We start from the raw sequence: 15,952 nt of genomic DNA on the forward strand, positions 1-15,952 counted from the left end.
TCGAGGGACTAAGATATAAGAGGCTTGTGTTTTGGTTGGATCAGCTCATTGGTGGTTTTTCATCAGAATTGGTCCATATTACTAACACAATGGCAATTTGAGACGAAATTCGATGTTGTTGTTTTTTCAAGTCTGTATTTTAGTTATTTCTGTGAGCACATGCATATACGTGTGTTATGCACTGTCATGTCTATACGTAAGCATGTCGTCTTGTTTACAGATGACTGGAAAAGCCAGTTATGTAATATAAATCACGCTGACACTCTTCTCTTCCCTCACTGGCTTTCGCACTCATCCCTGTCATTCACACTGTCCGTCTATATGTCCGCCTGTCTCTCCCTTCCAGTCCCTCTCGTCGTCTCTTCCTTTCTTGCTTGCCAAGTTTCACACCACCTGCCCAAGGCAAAGCAGATTTACAGATTACCACTCTCTTGATGCTAAGCGCATCACATGCACGCATGTAGACGGAAAGCCTCAGTCGGGCATGCACACACACACACACACACGTACACACACTCCCAGGCATGCAGTGCCACGCTGGCTGTCCCTGTGTGAGCTCATCCTGCAGGGTTTTCCCTGTTTATCTGTCTGCTGTGGAGAGCAGGGCAACATGGCTGAGATTCAACCACTGGGAGCAGGTCAGACAGGCGGAGAGCGGCTGAGCTCATGGATACCTCGAATGCTTTGACCTTTAGCTGGAGTCTGGCATGCTGGGTCAAGTCATTTAGTTAGTAGCATAATAATAAATAAATAAATAACCCATTTGAGTTGTTGTCAGAGTTTGACGTTTTTATTCAACAATAAAAAAAAATAAAAGAAATCCATCGATCATGGTTGCTTTGCGACCAGAGCTCATGCTGAGGTTATCTTCCCTCCCTCTTGCCCTCAATTTTCTCGATCCTTCAGTCAGGTGTCTGTTAGTTGAGTATTATGTTTTGGTTTCCATAGCGATGAAGGATTAGCACATGTTTGTCTGTCTGGTCTTTCCCTGGCCGGGCATACGAAGTCTGTGTAGAAATGCCCTCGGACCAGGAGCGCGGTGTCTGCTGCTGCAGTTTCTTTAGCTTTGAGACGTAGAAGAAGGATTTAACTTGTTAAAATGCAGGACCGTGATGAATGAGATTAGATGTCATTGCAAACGGTGTTTTTTAGACACTGTGTTGCTTGGATCCGATTGCATGTGAGTTAGGTCTACGGTCCTCAGGGAGCCACATGACAGGCAGCAGGATGAATTGTGTCAATTGTAACTTGTTTGTTCTGGTTGCTTTTAGCTTTGGGTTTAGTTAATGCAGAGAGCAGGAAACACCTTAGAAAACAATACAATGGCCCCAAAGTAAGTCAGCACTTTGGTACAGTTCATACTGCTTGATCTTTGTTGACACTGCTGGGCTGTGGTTTGCAGAGCTATTAAGCAAATATCCTGCTAAGGGCCTTTTTTAGTCATCATCATGGGAGGAAACCTTTCCCTTTGCCACCCTGCATGGTTTTGAAATGTTTGTACTTGGTGCATCAACTGTCTAGGTTATTAGCTGGCTGTTGTGTTCTCATGGAAGATCCCTGTAAGGGGGGATACAGTATGTGATCATGCGGCTGTGATCGTGCCTCTATTCAAGTAGATCCGTATTAGTTTATGTACTCTCACGTTGATTATTTAATTATGATAGACTGAATTGTTGATGCATCCGTCACAAAATTAGGTAATGTGGCAAAGGGAAAAGTCTCATTATGGTTGTCACGAGATGCTCATAAACATAGACAAAAAAAAACAAAACTTCATCATGAAACATCACTGCAAATGAACCCTAATGGCTCTGTGAAGCTGTACCTAGGTGCTTTAATTTAAATGCTAGTTTGAACATTTTAGTCTGATGATTCACCATATGAAAGGATGATTTGTTATATTTAGCTATATATGATTTGCTCATATGCAAAGCATGGCAACCCATTCAATTTGAGGCATTTAACAGAAAACCAAAAATGTGAATCCCATTTTCCAGTAGACACCAAGTCCATCCATCCTTCTGTCCGTCCATTGTCTGTGCTGCCTATCCGTGCAGGGTTGCATGGTGCTGGAGCCAATCCCAGTTCACATAGGAGCGAGGGCGGAGTAGATACCAAGTCATTTGGATAAATGATTGCCAATCCATCCGGGAGATGTTCACAAGATTGACCTGTTGTTGGTGCAAGATGAAAACCCAGGGGATCGCTCAAGTCAGATGGATATTATGTTTTAGATATCCATCAAATAATTGTTGAGATAAATCAGTCCTGCCCTAAATGACAGACTAACTAACTGACTGACTGACATTTCCATCCGTGTAGCCCCACCACTCACATGGACATACAGTACACCAAGCCCTCAGAACAACATCATTTACTGCAGGGGTATTGTCAGGTGTTTCTCTTATTTTGTCCAAACGTGCAGTGAATCAGATGAAAGGAGCGGACCTGACTTTTACCTCGTCAGTCAGCCTATCTACATCACAGTCATCCTCCTAACAAACACAATCAGTGCTTAACAGTGTTAAGCATGCTTCCACTGTGAACCCGCCAGCTAACAGCTGGCCTTTTGCTGAATGCTTGTTTACGCTGCTGGTCTTGTATTTCCATGAACCAGTCTCACCAATTGCTCTCACATGTGGGCTTAATTTGTTTTGCTGATGTGCTTGCTTGTTGGGTAAAAGCATTTTATGTGCTGTGGAATTGCAGCCCTGAAAACATTGTAAATGGCAGCATGTGATGTGTGTATCTGCACATGTGTGTCTCCTGAGAAAGGTCATCAGATGCATGCATCACGGTAGAGTTTTGTTCCCGTGTTCAGGAAACATCTCATATCCTACAGAAGGGAAGAGAGTTTAAGAGGGGCAGAGATGAAGCAGACACAGTTCTGTCTGTTTGAACCTAACTTCACTGAACAGCATCACCTAACATAGCACAACCCAATGTTAAATACCTTGGCAATTTCACACTGTAATTAGCAATAGCAGCTTGTAATACTGATTCCAGCCTCTGTTTACACACAGCTCACAGGTCCAGGATCTAGAAATCTTTTGGTCATCAGTCAAAGACGTCACGACCCAGTGTTTGATTATAATTCTAGAAATCTTATCTGTATCCGGACATCCGAGGAAAAAAAATCTAATTCACAGTGAATGATTTGGATCTGCCCCCGTGATTTAATAGGCTGTCCCAATAGACTGACTAATTCTCCATTCCTCCACAATGTTCAGTGCAAATTGGTTTGGTAGTTTCTCAGTGACAAATAAACAAACAGAACAAACACAGGTGAACACATAGAGGTAATAACTGTCTCAGATATTTTTCCCTCAGTTTTCTATGATTGGTATCAGATGACACATTTCCATAAATCTTCAAAACTCCTCTAGGAAATTATTTGGAAATTGCGGACCCATAAAGTAAAGCTGTTACTGTTTCATTTTCTAATATGAATGTCTGAAAGTTGTCTCAAAGTTCTTCTTAAGCTGTCGGCAGTAAAACTAGAGGAGGAATCAAGAGATCTCCTGGTACTGGAATCTGCCTAAAAAAAATCACTGAAACTGAAGAATGTAAACTTCAGCACAATGATATGACCCGAGTGTCATTGTCTTCTCTCTCTCACTCCATATACTCTTTGTGTTTGCACAAAAACAGCAGGATAATCTGACTGTTTTCTCCTGAGAATGAATACAAGATGAAATGACTGCCCTGATAAGAAAACCTTGCAAACAGTGAAATGGATATGTATCACATTACCGAAGGATCCCACTTTATTTTCCCTCCAGCTCCAAACACACAGTCTTTATAAATAACATGTATCACATGCTTTTATACTGCACGTGATCTGTTTGAGTTTCAGGCTCAAAAGTTTTTAATATCACACGATAATGACGGCAAACGGTACTCAGAATGTAAAGCGCCCCCCCCCCTCAAATCTGAGCCTTGTTTGGGTAACGTTCTCCTCCTCTGTGGCTGGAGTCTCTGCTGTAATCGACCTTGTCTGACCCAAGCGGCTCAAACCTCCCCCGCCTGTTCCTGGCACCGTCTGTCTTGGTTCACAGCTGGTGCTGCCCTCCGCTGCCTGTGTGAGTGTTCAGACCACCTAAAGAAGCATAGGGCAGCGCTGTGTCTTTGTCTCTCTTCTCCATGCATCTCTCCAGAGCTACAGAGAGAGAGAGAGACCTGCAGACAGCAGAGCTGCGAGGGGGGAGGTGGGGGTAATGCAGGAGGGAGGGGAGGAGGAGGAGGAGGAGGAGGAGAGGAGGTGCGAGGAAGCCGGAGGTGGGGATCGGCAGCTCATCTCCAGCTTGGACACCAGAGCCGCAGTGTGGCGTGCCGGTGCACATTTTAAAACACCAAGACTGTCTGCTCCTTGCTAGGTTTTGTTTGCCCCCCCTCCTCCTATTCTCCTCCTCCTATTCTCCTCCTCCTCCTCCTCCTCCTCTTACTTGTGTCAGTTCTTCTACCTCTATTTCTATCTCTCTTTCTCGTGGCTCTTACATCACCTGACTGGAGTTTTTCTTGTCAATGCAGCAGCAAGCAGATGAGTCAGGCTGGGCTGACTCTTCTCTACAGCCACCCTGCCTCCCCTCGCCTCCCCTCTCCTCTCTCCTCTCTCCTCTCTGCAGACCTAGCCAGCAGACTGCATTGCCCAGAGGGGAGGCGAACAAGCGCTAAAACCTGTCACCCCCACCCCACCCCACCCCCCACCCCCTCCTCCCAAACTCACCCCCCCCACCCCCGTTCGACTTCCCACCACAACCTTTCTTTCATTGGTGTTTGAGAGTAGTGCAAAACCAACACGTCCTCTGTCAGAAAAGGGGAAATGTTAAGTCAAACATGATTCAATCTGCAATCAGTCAAAGAGCGCCCACTGGGATGCACTGCCTTATAGAGTGTAGTGCGGACTGCTGACTTTGTAGTTACACCGAGTGTGTGTGTGTGTGTGTGTTTGTGCATTGCTGTGTGGAAACGAGAGAGGCTGGCTCAATGGATCCTCACCTTCAGTTCAAGAAGTGTGTGTGTGTGTATATATCTGTGTGTGTGTGTGTTTGTGAGACAGCTCAGCCAGACAGTGCAGGCAGACAAGCGTCTCCGCTGACTGCAGATGAGATGGAGTGTTTACTGACACAGGGAGCATCAGCTACACGTGCTCCTCCACATCTCTGCTCTTTGGTGCACTTAGTTTAAAGGCTCTCCGGCTGGACCGAGCCTCGGCCACCTTCATGCTGAGGAATGGAGGAGTCTCGTTTGTCTGAAAATATTGATGTTTTTTTTTAGTTTTTTTTTTAAAGGATGCTGTGAAAACAACCTGTCAATAGTGACCGGCTCCTTTTTTGATAAATCATTCTCAGTGTTGAAAACCACATTAGAGTTATGGGGATGTTTGCAATGCACCACAAACAAGCATCATAAGCAACAACTATACTCTTCAACAACACTTACAAAAGGCAGCTACACAAATGAGTCACATTAAGCTGAATACCAATCAGCCGCATGCGTCAGCTTTAGCAGAGGTGTGACAATCACATTAAGGGAACTTGCAGTGGGACAAAGGGGCCAGACAATCGCTGCCTGGTGCATCAGTGACAAACACTGCTACATTATGTAGTGTGATAAAGACTCAGAGCTTATGACAATGTATACCACACACAGAACACATTCATTAACTGAGAGGATCAGTTTTTATTATTGATAAAACAGTCTGCCCGTCGCAAGTTGAGATAAATCCATGAAGACATTAGAAACTGCCAATCCTGACATTTGTGGAGCTGGAGCAAACTCTTCAGGTTTTTGCTTGGTATTTTTTCAAATTGTTAATTACCTATTAAAATTCTTGGTGATAAACTTTTTGGTGATTACCCAGTTGATTAATCGTCTTATTGCTTCAGCACCAATTTGCTCCATAACACCACAACCCACTGTCTAAAAATGATTAATTACAGTTAGTTGAACTGCTGTCGTTCTCTCAGGTGTTTCCGTTACGTTGTCCACCACCTGTCCAGCATCTCGGGCAAAGACTGATCGCCCCACTAACACGTTTCCACGGAAACCACAGGTGGCTCCCTACGGCCCATTCATCCCTTTGCTTCACCCTTCAAACAGCCTGTGTATCCATCTATTCATCCTGCCACTCGGTTGATCAATACTAACAAGGCCATTTTGAGTCGTCATGTCGCCATGGAAACTGATGCTGACCACCTAGTGTCCATACGTTCCCAATCACTTTCCATTCATTGCTCCTCTCCTGTTGGTATTGTAAAAAAAAGGGAAAAAAAATGTATGTGGAGACAAGCACAATATAAGTCAGCCACCTGTCAATCACTCTCGCACTTTGATTACACAACCGTTGCAGGGAGATTATCTCCATGAATCCTCTCATCTCATTTCCACTCATCTGCGTCAAATGTCACAAGAGACAAAACGCAGCCTTTAAAAATACACGTGTTGTAAAAGCACAGTAGTCTTGTGATGCAGTGTTTCCTGCAACCTAATCACATACAAAAATACTACACTCAGTCTCATCATTTCTTTGTCCTTTTTTTGGTGTATTTTTACAAGAAGTAAGATTAATTTTTAATTTCCCCATTTTTTCTTTGTCCACTCACTGTGTGTAATTGTCCACAATCAAAAGAATGAATGCAGGTGAGGCTGCCCCAAATAAGGTGGACCTAAAGACAGAAATGTGTGTGTTTTAATTGACAGAAAGTGGCACAAGATGGTAGTGTAGTGGTTTGTGTAGTTATTAGGTTTCAAATCATGAGATGCCTTGTCTGGTCCAAAAAAGTTTAAAATAGGACAACATGAATTAAGTTCTGTATTGTGGTCTCATTTTCAAGACAGAATAACGAAAATGTCAGTATCCAAGATTTCAGGCACCAGCACTAATTATAACGAACCTAAATATAACCACTATAACCAAATATAACCACTTTGTATCTTTTTGATTGCCTTTTTCCCTGTCTGGGCTTCCAGCTGAAAATCTCTCATATGAACTGTTAGGACAAAGTCATCGGACCACACTATTTTTCAGGCTCCAATTTCTCTGTTGATAAGAACATTGTCATTCTACAAGTCCTCGCTCTGATCAAGGAGGAAAGACATCATCAGAGGACAGTGATCGTTCCCTCTAGGTAGCAGATGAAATCTCAGCCCTCTTAAGGGATGATGAGGTGGATTCGTGCCAGTGAATACGCCTCAACTTCACCACAAATATTCTCTCGTAGGGGACATTTGTTAATGTGTCCTTCATTTTGGTGATATCTTTATGATTATTTCTCACAAAAATCCAGCTTTTTCTAATGTGGTAAAATGTGAATTTCCTAGTTATAGTCTGGTACTCTCTCAGACCGTGATATGGATTTAACATTATGATTTCTGTCTCCACAGGGAAACGAGTTAAGAAAGATTCTCCTCACTCGCTACTTTGGAAATCAAAAGCTTCTCTCCAAGTCAGAGCTTGGGAGTGGAAGCAGCTCATCTGGCGGCTTTGTCAAGCCGTCATCCGGAGGTACTGAGAACCCCAAATAAACCCAGTAGACGCCGCAATAACTACTCACTGCAGAGGAAACAACAGCAGCTAACATGACAGCACTGTGCTTCTTAGGAGAAGTGCTGTTTGACAGTCGCTGGCAGACTTTAGGAAACGTTTTAGCCACATTTAAAGCACCATATAAATATATATACAGTATTTCTGTCCAAACAGTTGCAGAATATTGTCATTAGAATCAAAACAGATCAGTAATTTCTGCAGGAATGTGTGTGCAGTACACAATTATAGTGGATGTTAATATTTCTGCAGGAGGTTCTCCCATGCTGGAGTCTGACAAACCGGGCAGCAGCATTGTGGAAATCCAGTGTCTCCTGGACAACGTTGGGACAACAGAGCTGGTGATTGACCTCATAGTCAATACCAAGAATGACCGGGTGTTTGAGGAGAGCATCCTGTTGGGCATTGCCCTTCTTCAGGGTGGAAACACACAGATACAGGTGGGTGACACAGACACCCACATTTTTTATTATTATTATTTTTTTATTTCCACATTTAAGGACACAACCCAGCACACAGACGCACATATTCACAGATTCATATTTAGATTTCCACTCATCACCTCTCTGCTTCCCTCTCAGAACTCCTTCTACTCACAACTGTACAAGCAGAAGAAGTCCGAGAGGTACTTCAAGGTTTTCTACGACCGCATGCGTTCGGCTCAGCTAGAGATTCGAGCCACCGTGTCCGTCAACATGTTTGAGCTCAGCTGCAGAAAAAGGGACGATGACGGTGACCTCAGTGGCATCAGGTTCAAAAAAGGTAAAGTCAACTAGTGATGCATTGAAACCTGTAAGTGCTGAAATTATACCCAGCACACCCTGCCTGGCTCCTTTTTTTTTTTTTGCTTTACTCTGTCTGGAACATGCAGCAAACCACTGTGTCAAAATGAAGGTGAAAGTAAGTGAGTGAGGTTTATTTAAAGTTAACCCACTGGATAATGATGTCAAAGGTACCTAGCACGAGCATTTAAAAGCAACAGACTGAGTCACAGAGGTCATGTCTTCAGCACAGAAAAACAGCATTTCCACAGAAACAGGCCCTGGAGTGAGTGAAAAGCCACAAACCCGGCTCAAATATAAACCTGGAAATCTTTAATGCCTCTACAGTACGTGTGGTCCTCAAATTCAGCGTGGCCTTGACTTTAAACAATAGTTGTGGATAAATCCAAAATGATCGTTGTTGCTCCGCTGACCTCCGTGCAGACTGTTGTTCCCAACTCCTGCAGTCACATGTCAGAGGCCATGTGACGGCCCACATCACAAGCCTATCAAAAGACCATTGTATCAAGATTGAATGCTTTCATGCTACAGAACCCCACTCAATATTTGCCCCCTCGTCAAAGCAGGGTGTCTGAATTTCAGTTTTTAATACATTTAGAGTGTCACAGGCCATGCTGACATTGATCATTACTGGCAAAATGGTTCTGCATGATTCAGGCGTACTTGTTAAAATCCATCTGCTGAGGCCCATCCTCTGCCAAATGTTACTCCACTGTCCAGGAATTGATTAATTGACTTGCTTCTTTATGTCTCCCTGCATGCTGCGCCGTAGGGAAAGACTCAGGGCTTCATATGAGGGAGGAGATGCGAGGGCAGCTGAAGGAGGCCTCTTCTGTGACCTCGAAGGCCTTCTGCGCCTTCAGGAAGGAGCTGGACCCGGACCTTGAGGGTCTTGGCCAGAACAGTGAGATCGTTGGGGCTGAGGAGGCCGTAGAGGAAACTCAAATGAGCCCGGCCATCACCATCATGAAACCCATCTTACGCTACCTGCAGCTGCTCTGTGAAAACCACAATTCAGACCTGCAGGTACTGACACCTTTTAATGATTGAGAGTTAAAAAAAAAAAAAAAACCTTGAAGCCTCTGGTAAGCTGACTGCAGATTGACGTCTGTTTTTCTCCCGTGAATACAGAACTTTCTACGCAACCAGAACAATAAGACAAACTACAACTTGGTGTGTGAGACTCTTCAGTTCTTGGACTGCATTTGTGGAAGCACCACTGGAGGCCTCGGGCTGCTGGGCCTTTATATCAATGAGAGTAATGTGGACCTGGTTCGCCAAACCCTGGAAACCATAACAGAGTACTGTCAGGGACCCTGCCATGAAAACCAGGTAGGAGAAGTACTCAAAGTTAATTTATTGGATAGTTAATGAGATAACTTACCATGCATGAGCTGTCTTTTCCTCTGCTTTTACTCAAACTATGCCCTCTTAATCTTCCAGAGTTGTATAGCCAAGCATGAGTCAAATGGGATTGACATTATTATAGCACTGATAGTCAACTCCATCAACCCCCTGGGTAAGCATCGCCTGGACCTGGTGCTGCAGCTCAAGGTAAGCAGCCGGTTTCCTTGAGAGCCCCAAGAGGCCAATCACTATGACACACAGCCATTAACAGCCATTACTATACTTATGATCAGCCTCATTATCCAGTTTAACTGCAGTAGTTTTCAATCTTAGAACCCTTTAAATTAATCAAATTACTACTTTTAGGTGGCGTGAAACTGTAGCCGTCAAATCCTTATTTCCTGAGCTACTTGTGCTGTTGTCAGAGCTCATTAGTGGAGCCTTTTGTTGCAGAACAATGCTTCCAAGCTCCTACTGGCTATCATGGAGAGCCGCCATGACAGCGAGAACGCGGAGAAGATCCTGTACAAGATGAGACCAACTGAACTGGTAAGTGTCTCGATATGTGTGTGTGTAAGCATTTATCCAGATTATATTATTATTACATCATGTTAATTCGGTTTTCATTTGGCCGCAATCTACAGAGCAGTAACTTTTCATAACTTTTTGTACTTCAGGTTGATGTGATGAAGGAGGCCTACGCTCAGGGTCTGGAGAGTGAGGAGGACGAGGACAGTGTTGCAGACCAGATTAAACCCAAAGACGTTGGACACAACATTTACATCCTGGCCCACCAGGTAATGAAAATGCCTGTGCTTGTTTTTGTCTGTGACTGAGGCATTCCTGCATTTCCTGTCTGTCTGCCTGACCTTCTGCTCACCCCAGGGCCCTCTACTACAGCAGCTTGTTTGTGTGTGTGGGTGTGCATGCGTCTACATGCGTGCTCCTATTAGAGTGTGTCGTCTGTGCTAAACTATGGAAGACTGCTCTTCTGTGAACCGCTCTCTGCCAGTGTGCTTAAATTAGTTTTCAGGAGGCAGCACTGTGTCTGCAGACAGGTAGACTGTGAGTGTTCACTGAGGCAGTTAGCCACTATACTACTAAACAAATGTGGTTTACCAGCGGTGATGAAATGAGACGGGTGTATTGAGAAAGCAGTTGTGTTGTTAATGTGTGCGCATCTTGTGTGTCTCTGCCTTCCTCTATTGTTTATGTCATTTGGAGAGAGCGGAGCGAGTCTAGCGGCTTTTTCACTTCTGCTTCTTTACAGCCAAGTGTCAGACAGGGTATTTTTGTCCAAACAACCAGACTAGTTTCATCATGACAAAGGGAATGATTTTTAGACCGTCCCATTGTTGATTTCTTTTTGACCTCAAAGTAACACACTCACACACACACACACACACACACACATCTACTAATGACTCACAAACTTGACCTTAGACTTGACTTATCACGTATTTTTATGAAGATATTGACCGTAAATGGTAAGTGAAATGGGAAATAAATTGTGAGCAAGTAAAAAAAGGAGTGAATGATAAACAACAGGGATTTTACATTTGAGGATTTACAGGACAGAATTACAAAACCTTTATATTTGTCAAATCTCAAACTACAATTCAACTGCAACATGTGTTGACATCATTTTGGCTGTGTTGTCTCTGATTTAATTTGGCAAACATTTAAGGTAAACTTTGATCAACTACAGAGAAGAGAAGTCAGAAGAAAGACAGAGTGAAAGAAGTATGAAATCAACATCCTTCCCAGTTGGCTGTATCTATTGTTATCTAAAAGAATTGCATACATCGACCGCTAATGGCAATATGCAGAAGGTGACTTTACCTTGTTGTCCTGAATCATATACTAAACTCTCAAAGAACTCAGTTCTCAGTTTTTTTGTTTTTGCTCTCATGTGGTTTGATGTGTCTTTGTGTTGCAACAGGTTGTGATTAAACTGAGGAATCATAGGCAGGATGAAATTAGAATTTCCTCCAGGGGTCATTCTTATTAACAATACTGAAATCATATTACTATTTTGAGTCAACTATCCACTTCTCCCTTATGATTTTAAGTTCCTTGTATGTTCATATTGAAATAAATATTTTTTTCTTCTTCGGATCCTAGCTGGCTCGACACAACAAGATCTTGCAGCAGAGCCTGAGGCCGGGTTCAGGGCTGGGAGCGGGGTCAGGGGTGGACCCCGACAGTGAAAAGGACGACTCTCTTCATTACTATGCCAACCACACAGCTCAGATAGAGGTAAACCTTTTTATCCTTTCAGTTTCCAAAACTTTTCCTCCAATCTCCACCAACCGGCAACGAGGACACACTGGGTATATCTATTTGGCAGATTGTGCGTCACGACCGCAGCATGGAGCAGATAGTGTTCCCGGTTCCTAACATCTGCGAGTACCTCACCGCGGAGTCCATGGGGCGTGTGTTCACCACCACGGAGAGAGACGACCAGGGCAGCAAGGTTAACGACTTCTTCCAGCAGTTTGACAACCTCTACAATGAGATGAGGTGGCAGAAGAAGATCCGCAGTAAGTCTTTACTTTCTGAATCCAGGGCTTGGAAAATAATGATAGTGGCAGGCAGCAGAAGCAAAAGCTGCAGGATGGTAAATCATCATCATCATCCACAGCCTGCGGTGGTTGGCACTGTGTGTGTTAAGTTGTTATGTATTTGTACTAACTGTAAACCTCCTGTTTTGTTTTTGCAGAAAATAAGGTTATATTTTGGTTCTCACGCCACATCTCTCTTTGGGGGAGCATCTCCTTCTACCTGGCCTGCCTGCTCAACATCGCTGTTGCTGTTTTCTATCCATTTGGTGATGATGGAGATGAAGGTGAGAGCTGATTTTTTTTTTTTTTCTGCTACTAATGACACACATGATGTAATTTATTGACAAGAGCACAGGTGAAGCATTTCCTGGTCATGTGGTGAGGCTGCAGCGGGTAGCAGTTCATTGTAGGTGGAGCTGTAGCTTTCTCTTATGAGACTAGCTGTTTTTTTTTTTTTTTACTTGTCACACTGATAGATGGGCTTAGAGATTAAATTAGGTGGCCTGTGGGTGAAATGTAATACTTCATCAAAATTGTTTAGCCGCCTAATTAAAATTAGATTAATTTACTGTCTAATAGCCAATACATCAATATGGAGACAAACTGATACGTGCTTCATTCAGCATCATAAACTTCACAGAAACCCTCCCCTCCAAATAAAACCTATAAAGTCCAGTCCCTACATGTGTCGTTAGACAGACAACAACCAGTCACCTACACCCCACTATTAAAAAGCCATTACCTCCACTGAAGCTTTGCAGCAGTTTCATTAACAACTCTTGCTATTTTATTTTCTAACAAACTTAATAAAAGGACTGTTCAAATTAATCAAAGAATTAATATTGTACAGGCCCATGTCTACAGTCCTTATGGCTTGGCCCATTGCCCAAACTAATTGTGTTCACATTTAATAATTAAAACAGAAATACACTGATTGTTATGCTTCCACACTGGTGAATAGTTTAGCTCATCAACACCCAAGACTCAACACCTGAAAAATCATGTAAATTTTGAAGGAGAGGAGATTAAGATGCTGGTTCATTTAGAGCTTTTGCTGCAGCAATGGAAGTAAAAAAAATAAAAAAATGTTTTTAAAAAAGGCCCTTTGGTACCCCAACTTTTGTTGATGACTCACAAACCCTTCAGCTGGAAAATGGAGGTGCTCCAAAACCTTTCACCCACGAGTGTAGCTCTCAACAAAAAGTACGTCACTGAAATCTCCCTCAATCCCTAATTGTACCTGTCGAGGGTGGACAACAACTTTGACTGTAATCATCTTTACTCTAGAGAAAAGTGTTCAACCAGTTTGCACTGCACCAATGAACCCATTGAATTTTGGTGTCCACTCAGTTAAAGAAGTGGGTCCAGATTTTTAAAAAAATTTTTAAATCAATTTATCGGGGAAACATGTGAATCTTCATATAAATAATCTGACATATTTGTAGTGGTGAGATCCGTGAGTTTGTACAATTTGCTGCAGATCCAGATAATATATACTGTATGTATGGTATATATATTATTGATACTGTACATTGAGACTGGTACAGGTTGCTTTCCTACTCTCCTTCTGGTTCTATACATGACATATACAGTTCTGTAGTGTTTCAAGATTGAGTTCAAGTTTTGTAATTTGAATCTAATTACCGGCTGTGTCAATCTTATACCAAGGGGCTTTAAAGACCTTACACAGATGTGAGCAAAATGAGATTTGTTGGTGTGTCACAGAGTGATCAAATGGTAAAAATTGGTGTTTTTTCTTTTTTTGGTAAGTGATGACAACACTAACAAGTCTCTTTTTAACAATCAATAAATCATCAAAACATTTCAATTTCCTAAGTCATCCTGAGCTTCAGTTTCGTGGTCTACAGTGTGAGCTAATGAAGAGACGACTGTTTTGATTAAAGTGGCGGCCCCTGCAGACCGCTGTTTGACATTTTAAAGTGTAGCCTCTGTCTGTGTTGGGCCAAGTTAAGCTCTTAGCTCAGGTGAATAATTAATTAATAAAGATCAACGCCACAATGGTACAGAGCGCTGAGATGTGCTTCCTTGATTGATGTTTTACTCTTCTTCCCAGGCACCTTGTCCTCGTTCTGGAATATCTCCCTGTGGGTGGCGCTGGGGGTCTCCACTGCGTTACTCCCTGTTTTACCCAAACCGTGGGGCATCCTGTTCTTCCTGGTCTCCCTTATTCTACGTGCCATCTACACTATGGGCCTCGGCCCTGCTCTGTTGTTGCTCGGTACTGTCAATGTGAGTAAAAGAAGATTTAACTCCGTGTTGTAGAGGGATATGTCTTGTTCTTGCCTCCTTATACATATTTATTCCTGAGTCTTGTTTTCTTCTCTTTCAGCTGTTCAACAAGTTAGTCTTTCTTGTAAGTTTTGTGGGCAACCAGGGGACGTTCACTCGAGGCTACAAAGCTGTTGTGATGGACATGCTCTTCATCTACCATTTGGGCTACGCCATCATCTGCGTCCTGGGGCTCTTTGTGCACGAGTTCTTCTACAGCTTTTTGGTAACAGACCTCCAAATGTTTCACTTTCCGTTACATTGAGACAGATTGATTGGCACATCAAGAATAAATGAATAAATAAATTGATTAATTGACAACTCAATGACATTGAACTTTCACAGCTTTTTGACCTGGTGATCAGAGAGGAGACGCTGCTCAACGTGATAAAGAGCGTGACGAGGAACGGCCGCTCCATTATTCTGACAGCCGTTCTCGCCATCTTTCTTGTCTACTTCTTCTCCATCATCGGCTTCCTTTTCCTCAAGGATGATTTCCGCATGGAAGTGGACCGCCTTCCTGCACCAGGTCTGAACTTCTCAAATTATTAAAACACTCTTAATCATTACTGTACATCATTAACATAAAGTACATGTAGCCTTAGGTTTACCTTTACGCTTTTTGTGGCAAAATAATAGTTTTTACTTATGCTACGGCTAACCCAAACACTGAACGTAATAAGGGACACAAAACCAGAGGTAAGTTTACTGCATGAGAGTTAATTGAAAATGAATGAATGGTGCTGAAAAGGAAAAGAGATACCTTGCGTCTCAAGTGTTGCTGCAGCAGAGGAGAGAGAGAGAACAAAGGGGCTGGCTGAAATAGACTCGGCCAGGTGTGTCGATCAGGTGATCAACCGAGAAGGACAAGCGACAAGGTCAACAGGAAACACCAAAATAAAACGAAATCCATACATCCACAAGATGTAACGGTAATCACTGTTCATCCCAGGTGTCCAAGAAACTGAAGATCCTATTGCAGTGCTGTGGCTGCTCTGCTGCTGAAAACATGTCCCGAAGCTGCTCTCTTCAACAGTCATGTCAGTCCTTCTCATTCAGCTCTAAACTTATCAATAGCACAGAGATTGTATGGCCTCCAGCTTGTTATAAAAAGTTGAAAAATAAAAGCCTCAAAAAGAAAAAGAAAACAGTAACTGATACAGACGGCCAGACTGAGCAGTTGGCGGCTACATAAATCAAACCTCTTAATATTTTGGACAGCAACTCTGGAGCTAAAACCCTTTGTTTCTGAATGAATCACCAGAACAACTCAATTTTCCTTCCTTAAATATAAAAGAATTCTAAATAAAAATGGTAAAATCAGTGTTTGCATATGCAGAGTCTTTAAATGAAAAAATTGTGTAGACTACACTCTGTACAGTACACTGTATATGTACATACTCGGGCACATGTTTTGAAAACAC

General features: G+C 42.9%; 1 protein-coding gene across 1 annotated transcript in view; it reads left to right on the forward strand.

Annotated features, from left to right (window-relative positions):
* The window catches only part of itpr2 (inositol 1,4,5-trisphosphate receptor, type 2), a 55,763-nt gene that overhangs the window by 28,704 nt on the left and 11,107 nt on the right, over positions 1-15,952 (forward strand). Inside the window, exons 38-51 of the mRNA XM_085779571.1 lie at positions 7,387-7,507; positions 7,799-7,986; positions 8,128-8,308; positions 9,101-9,354; positions 9,460-9,660; positions 9,772-9,882; positions 10,129-10,224; positions 10,353-10,472; positions 11,800-11,934; positions 12,026-12,218; positions 12,398-12,523; positions 14,314-14,489; positions 14,590-14,754; positions 14,874-15,057. Coding sequence (XP_085635697.1) covers positions 7,387-7,507; positions 7,799-7,986; positions 8,128-8,308; positions 9,101-9,354; positions 9,460-9,660; positions 9,772-9,882; positions 10,129-10,224; positions 10,353-10,472; positions 11,800-11,934; positions 12,026-12,218; positions 12,398-12,523; positions 14,314-14,489; positions 14,590-14,754; positions 14,874-15,057 — 2,251 coding nt within the window. The remainder of the gene's footprint in view (positions 1-7,386; positions 7,508-7,798; positions 7,987-8,127; positions 8,309-9,100; positions 9,355-9,459; positions 9,661-9,771; positions 9,883-10,128; positions 10,225-10,352; positions 10,473-11,799; positions 11,935-12,025; positions 12,219-12,397; positions 12,524-14,313; positions 14,490-14,589; positions 14,755-14,873; positions 15,058-15,952) is intronic.

This window comes from Trachurus japonicus, chromosome 6 (assembly GCF_045865225.1).
Source record: "Trachurus japonicus isolate A0001 chromosome 6, Traja_1.0".
Lineage (NCBI taxonomy): Eukaryota > Metazoa > Chordata > Actinopteri > Carangiformes > Carangidae > Trachurus > Trachurus japonicus.